The sequence below is a fragment of the Pollicipes pollicipes genome, unplaced genomic scaffold (genome assembly GCF_011947565.3).
Source record: "Pollicipes pollicipes isolate AB1234 unplaced genomic scaffold, Ppol_2.1 Scaffold_7261;HRSCAF=8764_pilon_pilon_pilon, whole genome shotgun sequence".
NCBI lineage: Eukaryota > Metazoa > Arthropoda > Thecostraca > Pollicipedomorpha > Pollicipedidae > Pollicipes > Pollicipes pollicipes.
Window position 1 is genome coordinate 57,563,821 of NW_023597054.1, and position 9,208 is coordinate 57,573,028.

The following is a 9,208-nucleotide window of genomic DNA, read 5'->3' on the forward strand; positions in this document are numbered from 1 at the left end:
TTGGTTCATAATCCTGTCTGATGTGAATTAATAGGTGGTGGTTGTCACAGGGTTGAATTGCACACATACCATACTTTTTGTTGTCACTGCCATGTACCAGATCTAATCAGATCAGTTTTTATGATAAATATTGATGTTGTCTCTCATTTATAGTCTCATGGTATTTTATTTTATATACTTTATGATATATATGTAAACACTTTATGACTGATATAAACATTATATTTCATTTACAGTCTTATTGTGTGGAATTGTGTTGAAAATGCAGGATAATTTTATTGGTATTGCCACAAGTCAAGTGCGAAGCTTTATCACACAGAACAATGTCAAAAAGTGTCACTTGTTTTGAAAATGGCATCACAAAATGGTGTGCCTGACAAATCTGGAGATGAAAAACCTTAGCTCATATGACTATGGCAGTTGCATTCCCAGTTGGGTTCAGAGTTAGCTAAACATATGTTCACAATCAGTTATGCTGTAACTACAAATTCTTACATCAGAGTAAGTTTAGATTTGTACTGAGCTGGCATCATGTGCTCTTAGAATGTAACACATTCTCTGTAACCATGTGATAAAGGTAGATTTCTTGCAGTGCTCTATAAGCCAGTCTGACAAATAGGCCAGAGATAAACTATCATTCATAGTGAATGGGTTCTACCTGGGTGGCTTGTTCTTGGTATTAGTAGCAATCTCCACTAATCATTATGGTAAGATAAATCTTGCCATGCAAAATATTTTGAATCCACTTTATGCAAAAGGCAATGACTTGAACGCCATGAGCATGCATGTCTGGCTAATTGAGTAAGGCACTGACATGATACTGCCAGTGCCAGATTCTGCCAGTCACTTGTAAATGGCTTAGCCTGAGCAGTGACATGTGATCCAAATTCCTGTGAAATCGCCCAATATCTGGTGTAAATATCTTGGCTCAGGAGAAGGGCATGGCCCCAAGCCCTTCCCTTGCTATTTTTGTGCATCCTAGCGGGGTAGTGAGACTAGATCATATAAGCCAACGATAATCATTGGTATAAGCGTGTCCTACGGCAGTATAGAAATGGGAGTGCTCACTCGACACAATTGTGCTTTCAGCGTTTCTACAAGTAAATCGTGAACAATATGAACTACCGAACAGCAACAGGAAGACTGTAGACCAGATGAAACCTGAGCTGGCAGGGGGTATGTCAGTTGTTTTTACACTCTTCTGATCCTTTCCATTTGCTTCGCCGTAACGTGTGCTGCTACATACTTCTGATATGAACATGCAGGCAGCATTTGCCTTCGTCTTGTAGTTCGTCTTGTGCGTCCCTGATACATCACCAAGTTGGGCCCGCAGAATTTCAGCTCTTCCTTTTCTTCGTAAAGGGACATTAGACCTTGGCACTAGACAACCATGTCTGATAAGAAGTTTTGCATCGAGTATGCAAAGAGGGGCACAGCTGGTGTAAGAAGTGCAAGGTAAAAATAGACAAAGGTCTTCTCAGGATAGCGAAGCTTGTCTCGAACCCATTCTCCGATAATGGTGGCGACATGAAACAGTGGTTTCATTCAAACTGCATATTTGAAACATTCGCGCGGGCAAGAGCGAGCACCAAAATAATCGAAGAGGTTGATGATCTGGATGGCTGGGATGCCATAGAATCGGGGGATCGGAAGAAGGTGCTGGATCTCATCGAAAGTGCTAATGAAAATCGCCCCAGCAAAGCCAACCACGCCGAAAAAGGTCACCAAGCAGCAGCAACTACCTACTGGTAGTGATTCATCGGCAGCAGCTAGCAGCAGCTCCGTCCCGAGCTCGTCTGGAAAATCTGAGGTTGAGGGACACCACTGATCCTGGCCACAGGGACAATGCGTTCCGTCAGTTCCGCCAGATCTGCGCTAAGTGTTGCGGACGAGCCAAGCTACAAGAAAAGTCTGAAATTATCAGTGATTTCTTCACAAATGGCACCGGCGGGGATGGCTTCAAGGGAAACCTCCTGCTGTGGACGCGCCTTCTGCTACCGGGGGTGGTGAAGCGAGTGTACAATCTGCAGAGTAAGCAACTGGCCAAACTATTCAGCCAGCTATTCGAGGTTAGTCTGGAGGAGATGGTCGAGGATCTCGAGCAGGGAGACGTGGCGGAGACGGTCCGTGTATTTTTTGAGCAGGTCCAACGCCCTGCGAACCCGCGAAAAAGGCTTCACCTGTCCATTCAGGAGGTTAACAAGTATCTTGATGAGCTATCGCGTCTGACTAAAGAGAGGAGCAGCAAAATCTTCTCAAGAAAAGTCGCCAAACGGTGTACTGCCAACGACTTGAAGATCTTCGTGCGTCTCATCAAAGGTGACTTGCGCATTAATGCCGGAGCCAAGCACATTCTGGACGGGATACAACCCAGACGCATACCAGGCCTTCCAGGCTTCCAGGGATCTGGAGGACGTGCTTTCGCGCGTGCAAGGCCATCGGCGGGCCGGTAAGGTAGGCTCGCTGGAGATCGGCATATCACTGATGACCCCAGTGCTGCCTATGCTGGCAGAAGCCTGTAAGAGTGTGGAGTACGCGATGAAAAAGTGCCCAAACGGCATGCTGGCGGAGATCAAGTACGATGGGGAGAGGGTGCAGCTGCACAAACAAGACAAGACGTTCGCTTACTTCTCTCGCTCACTTAAGCCCGTCCTGCCGCACAAGGTAAAGCAGTTCAGGGAATTCATCCCCAAGGCGTTTCCACACGGCGAAGACATCATTTTGGATGCCGAAGTACTCCTGATTGACACTACCACGGGAAAACCTCTGCCTTTCGGCACGCTAGGCGTCCACAAAAAGTCTGCGTTCAAAGATGCGAACGTATGCCTATTTGTGTTCGACTGCCTGCACCTGAACGGCGAAAATTTGATGACTAAAACGATCCTGGAACGTCGGAAGATCCTGGAGAAAGCACATGACGGAGATCCCGAACCGGATCATGTTCTCCGAGATGAAGCGCGTGGACAAGTCGTCGGAGCTCTCGGAGATGATCGCGTCGTGATCCGCCAGGGTCTGGAGGGTCTGGTCCTGAAGGACACGCGCAGCGTGTACGACCCGGCAAGCGGCACTGGCTGAAGGTGAAGAAAGACTACCTGGGCGACGGCCAGGCGGCGGACTTCCGCCGACCTGGTGGTGCTCGGCGCGTGGTTCGGCACCGGCAACAAGGGCGGCATGATGTCGGTGTTCCTGATGGGCTGCTTTGATGGCAGCCGCTGGCGCACGGTGACCAAGGCGCACAGCGGCCACGACGATGCCACGTTGGACCGGCTGCAGAAGGAGCTGTCGGTTGTCAAGATCAGCAAGGACCCCAGCAAGGTGCCCAGTGGTTGAATTGCACCAAGACCATGATCCCTGACTTCGTGGTCAAGGATCCTAAGGCATCGCCGGTGTGGGAGATCACCGGGGCAGAGTTCACCAAGCACGATGTTCACACTGCGCACGGTATATCCATCCGCTTCCCGCGCGTCACGAAAATTCGCGACGACAAACCTGGGAGACGGCCACATCTCTCAAGGAGCTGTTACAGCTGTATCGAGAACTCCAAGCAGGTGTTCGACGACAGCGCCTCATCGGCGAGCGTCTCCCCCACCAAGCGACCTGCCAGTGAGAACGAGTCGAGCCCCGCGGGGGTCGCGGTCCCCGACACGGACGTACCGCCGCCGACGAAGCGGCGCCGGCCGAGTTCGCCATCAGCCGACGGCGCGCGCGGAGCCGCCGGGACGTCGACCGGCGGCGTCGGCCGGGCGCCGGCCGAGAGGCGGGGCGGCAGGACGGCCGCCGCGCTGCCGGCCACGCTTCGGCCCGTCCTAGCTGTGCTGTCGCCGCGGCTGGCAGAGGACGAGCGCCTGCGGCGATACATCGTGGCCTATGACGGCGAGCTGCTGGCGGCTGAGCAGCTGGCGCTGGCCACCCACTACGTGGCGGAGCCGAGCGAGCTGGCGCCGGCCGAGGCGCGGCGCCGGGGCGTCGCCGTCGTCACGGCCGACTGGGTCTGGGACGCCATCAAACTCGGCCGCCTGCCGCCCACCCTGCCGTACGCCCCCTAGTCAGGCCGGCACGCCGCCCGCACCGTCAGGCTGGGGGGCCCCCACTTGTTAGCAGTATTCGCTCCGCGCTCGTCGGCTGTCGGGTTTTCGGCAGGCGTCAGCGCTGCGTGGACGGCAGCTGGGCTCCCGTCATGTTTCCTATCGCTTTGCTTGGTTAAGCACTGATAGTGTTGTTTAAAGATGTGGCAGATGCCTGTTTCCACGAACTCATGCGAGTCGAATCGGATCGGGTGTAAGTGGCCTTGTCGGCGTTTTGCACATGAACGCAGGTTTGTTTCTGATCTGTTTGTCTCGTGTTACGCTTCGGGAGTATTTATACCTGCGTCTTTGCGCAGCAATCCACTTGCGTGGCCTCACGCTACTTGATCACAAAATAAAAGATTCAAGCCTATGCAGCCTTTTTACTCAGACTTTTGGCGAATCGTCTGAGGAGTGCGCCCGATGATAAAGCCTTGTGAAGATTACAACTCTTTTTTCACGGATGATTGAATTGCGATCTGCGTATCGGTCAGTCAAATACAGTTGATTAGTGGTCAATCCTTAACAAAACGGCTGACGTCCTGCATGTTCAGGAAGTGCACGTATCAGTGGGAAATTGCACATTGGCTATTGCCGGCACGACCAGAAAAATCGTGATGGTATAGAGAAGCTTTTCAAAACGGTTTCTGGAGACCAATATTGCGGCTCCTGCGCCTGGTCCTCGACCGTAACGTTAAAGACTAGAACATTGCTGTAATAGAAGTATTGCATTCTGGTTACTCACGTCCCATAAGGTTTGTGCTAAGCCCGAAGCTTTGCAGAAGTGTTACCGCTTAAAGGAAACGTTCCCAGCAAAAATCATTGCATCAAATTAATCAGAGTATCTCGGAACTGACCGCATCGCTCAACGCGATCCGTCCTGACTGACGTCACCCGACATAAAGCGCAGCCGTTACCAAATATATATATATATATATATATATATATATATATATATATATATATATATATATGCATATATTCTTATTATTTCAGTTTTTAATTACTCTGCATGCATAGGGTGTAGGGTAGACCATGATGTGTCAAGGGCAAACAGCGAGCGCCTGGACCGACTTGAAACCCACCCTCCATGGGCGGGTGGATCAGAAGCCAGGCGCTCCAACCCAACTGAGCTATGGTGATTCGCGGTGTTCCCGGTTGTGCATTGTGGTGTTAGTGATCCCGGTGTCCTTCTACAGCATTCACCTAAGTCATTTGAAGCAAGTTATGACGGTTGGCTCGTCGGATTGGCCAAAATTCGCTCAAATCAAGCTTGTGCATGTCGTATGCCACTAAATATATTTCCAATGTATAATGTGAGGTCGCCCCGCAACATAGCGTAGCCTTCAGCCGCCCATGACCGGATTGCAGGGGTTAGGCAAAGTGATGATACTGTGGACTGCCGGATATCTACTGAAGTCAGTGGTGGACTAAGCCGGGACCTGACATGCCTCAGTCATTTCCCTCATACAGTGGTCTTTTGGATAAGTTAACTGAAACTCCGAAATTTGGCTTCATCGTGCCCCTAGCCGCAGGTGACTTTTGGAGAGGTCGCTGCGGGCCGCCAACAGCTAGACGGTTCGGGGATAACCGCCGATAAAAGCAGGAAAACTTCATCGCGCCATATCCTGGTGAGATCCAACATCAACTTGTCAATTAGAGCGAAAATGCACGCTCCGTTGGTAGAGCTCCGTATCTCTCAGAGAGGTCATGATCTCTCCCACTGCTGAGTCGGGCCCGAGTAACTGCTTCAGCCCCAACACTAGAAGCAATCGAATGTGGATGGTCCAGAAACAAAAGGTGGAGCTCGTCTGGTCAAAATTCGTATTTTAGGCCCATAACACTTCTGAACGAAATGCTCAACACGTGGAACGGCCCCACTCCGTGAAAGCTAGCTGTATATTCAGTTTCGTTTCTGCCACGCATACCGCTTCTCGCACCGCGCATTAGCGACGCGGATTCGGGCTCGAAACTGGCTGCACTACATCCGTGCGGGCCTAGACACTTGTCCGACAGTCTAATACAGATACAATTCAGACTGGTGTTGGCAGTAGGACCAGCTCCCGGGATTTTATACTGAGCAACATTCCTCGTCACGTTGGGACCGAGCATCTTTAATCACACAATGTGAAATAATTTTGATTTCGCCAAAGTTTGTGCGTCCGCTACGACACGCGCCATGACGTCTCATTTTCCGGTCACGCTCTTCAGTACTGCTGGGGATGACCGGACCGAATGTGGGTACTATTGCACCAAGTTTTTGCGTCCCTGGTGCAGACGTGTATGAATGGTATAATTATGGGCATATCAGGTGTATCCACCTCGCCGGACGATAAGAGAGTGGCGGCGCCGGCCATTATACATCGGCATATGTTGGGCGAAGCACGCAGTCCACGGTTCTATCCACTGCGGTCTGCGGATCACATCAAACTACAATGGAGAGCATAGCAACCGAACACGACAGACGTCGCTGTTGAGGCCGGGCGCTTGCAGAAGGGCTTGTGCCCCCAGGTGAGTCCGCAGTGCCGGCATGAACGGCGTCCGCCGGTGCAGCGGCGATCGGACGGCACCTTCCAGCTGTGGGACAGTACCTACCAACTGTGGGACAGTACATCCCAACTGTGGGACAGTACCTCCCAACTGTGGGACAGTACCTCCCAACTGTGGGACAGGACCTCCCATATGGGACTGAGAACGGCTTCCGCTGGGGCGGCGGCCATGGGATGGCACCTCCCAGTTGTGGGACAGCACCTCCCAGTTGTGGGACAGCACCTCCCAGCCGTGCGACAACCTCTCCCAGCCGTGGGACAGTGCCTTCCAGCCGTGGGACAGTGCCTTGCCTGACAGCCTTCCAGCATGACAGTCCTTCCCAGCCGTGTGACGGCCGGCGGCGTGAGACGCCATGAACAGGACCCCAAATGTTGACAATACGCCACGTGGCCACCTGGTGGAGCCGGCTGCAGGGACCATTGAACAGCGGGCGGCACGCAACAGACTGAAGAAGCATTCTGTGACGATCGAAGTGGTGAACTAGCGGATGGGTTGGATGAATGAACCGTACAGCTGCTTTTATGACGTGTGCAGACTGAGGGGCGGCAATACTACAAACCTGGAATTGCACCGATTTGCCGCCAATCGTGGGTATATTTGAGATAAGGGCGAGTACTTGTCCTCGCTACCGCCATCTCGAAAATGCGGTGAGCGGCCTTCGATCGTTTACTTCCTCAAACAGTGCCGCTATTTTCCCACATTTAGCGAGATCACGAACTCTATGATACAACAGACCGCGCGCCGCCAGTGCGTGCACCCGCTGGGCAGCACCCGTCCCGCTGTTGTCGGTACATCGGCACCTGGTGGCCAGTCCCAAGAGCCGTGTCTCGTTGCCCGCCAGTTTGTATGTTTGCGATATCAACGCCGCGCGCCCACCCGGCGCCACCATCATCGCCAGATCCGCGCCACGTCAGCGGACCGCCTCGACCTCAGCGCGGCTCGACTTGCGTTGCAGGCGCGCCGGCGGTGCGGCCGCCGGGCAGCGCGGGCCGCACCTTCCTCTCGGACCGCTCGCTCGAGCTGTGGCGGGACCCGGTGGGCTTCATCGCGCGCGGCCTGCAGGAGCACGGCGGCCGGGCCTTCACCACGCGCCTGCTGCTGCGACCCACCGTTGTCCTGGGCGACAACACGGCCGTCCGACACCTGCTGGCCGGTCAGTGGTCTTGTCGGTGATATAGCACGGCCGGCCGGCTGCCGGCCCGACGGCCGGTCGGCCATATGACGGGCTGTCCGAGACGGACTCAGGGGCGTACGTAGCCGGGGTCACCGGACCAGTAGCATCACGTCACACACCATATACTTGTGTACCGATGAACCGTCCTAATATATACGTGTGAACATATCTGAAATCGAATCCGGAATCGAACCCAATTCCTCTTGAGTCCAGCAGCAGTCTGCTGAGCACCCCGGGCGCAGTAGGGACACAATCCCATGTGAGAACATTACTGCGCTTCACCGTCTCAACTGAGCTTGTTCTCTGAACCTGTTCGGCGAATGGGAGCGCGAGGTGTCTGTGTGTACCGGACGTCGTGTTAATCAGCGCGATTTGCTTTCCAGACCCCGACACGTTCCAGTGTGGTCTAAGAGACCTTTTCCTGCCGCTGTTTGGTGAGAATCTCGTCTTTATGGACGGGCAGGAGGCGGAAAGCACACGCGCAAGACTCCATGGACTGTTCAATGCGGAAACGGCATCAAACTACAAGGTCAGGCAGCTCCCCCCACCCTCCCTCATCGCACTCACACAGCGTTCGGGTTTGGCGAGGTGTTCCACGTGTCCGACACTGACTCTGGGCCCGCCCCAACATTCATACGCAATGGCTGAACGCCTGACCATGACAGCGAGAGCCTCGCCGGTGAAAGGTGTCGCGCTGGACGGTGCCGGTGGGTTTGTGCGCGGCCCTGCGGATCTGTGATGGGTCGGGCGGCGCGGCGCTGGTGGGACCGTGCTGACCGGCGCTGGCCGACACCGCAGGCGATCAGCGGCCGTGTGATCCAGGGCTGGGCGGAGGAGCTGGCTACCGACGCGCCGCTCAACCTGTACGCCGCCTTCAAACGGCTGGCCATGGATCTGAACCTGGCCGTGTTCCTGGGCCTGGAGCGGGCCGAGCGGCCCGAGCAGGTCACGGCCGTCACCGAGGTGGCCACCACACACTGGCACGGTAACCACCGCCCGCTAACACGGCATCATCATTCGCTGGGACGGCAGCTACCCACTGACGCTGTGACCAGCACCCACTGACGCGATGACTGCTGCCAACTAGCTCAGCAACTGCAGACGACGAGCACTGGCACAGTAAACGCCAGCCATTGCGGGGTACGGTGACCACCATCCACTGGCTCTGGTACGGTAACTACCACCTACTGATACGATAACCAGTACCACCACGCGCAGTGACGGCAGGCACTTCCCACTGGTACAGGCCGGCAGACCCCATTTACGTATAAGGTGACGGCAGACACTGGACATCTTCGTGGTAGCCACCACCGACTGGCGCAGTTACGGTAGACACCACACACCGTCCAGGTAACGGCTACACCGTCTGATGCCACGTCAAGAGAAGAGACCACGTACTAACGTTGCAACGGCAAGACAG

The 9,208-nt window shown here is 54.2% G+C and overlaps 1 protein-coding gene across 1 annotated transcript; it reads left to right on the top strand.

The window, feature by feature from the left end:
* The first annotated feature begins 1,106 nt into the window (after positions 1-1,106).
* LOC119111661 (uncharacterized) lies at positions 1,107-9,158 on the top strand. The gene is made up of 5 exons (XM_037235469.1): positions 1,107-1,176; positions 7,570-7,767; positions 8,172-8,317; positions 8,587-8,773; positions 9,139-9,158. The coding sequence occupies exons 1-5, from the start codon at positions 1,155-1,157 to the stop codon at positions 9,156-9,158; spliced, it is 573 nt and encodes a 190-aa protein (XP_037091364.1). The 5' UTR covers positions 1,107-1,154.
* Positions 9,159-9,208: the final 50 nt, after the last annotated feature.

Excerpts from the sequence above, each read along its gene's own strand:
- LOC119111661 (XM_037235469.1), top strand. The coding sequence starts at position 1,155 with ATGAAACCTGAGCTGGCAGGGG. Across the intron at positions 1,177-7,569 it reads GAAACCTGAGCTGGCAGGGG|GCGCGCCGGCGGTGCGGCCG; the intron begins GTATGTCAGTTG and ends CTTGCGTTGCAG. Across the intron at positions 8,318-8,586 it reads AAACGGCATCAAACTACAAG|GCGATCAGCGGCCGTGTGAT; the intron begins GTCAGGCAGCTC and ends CCGACACCGCAG.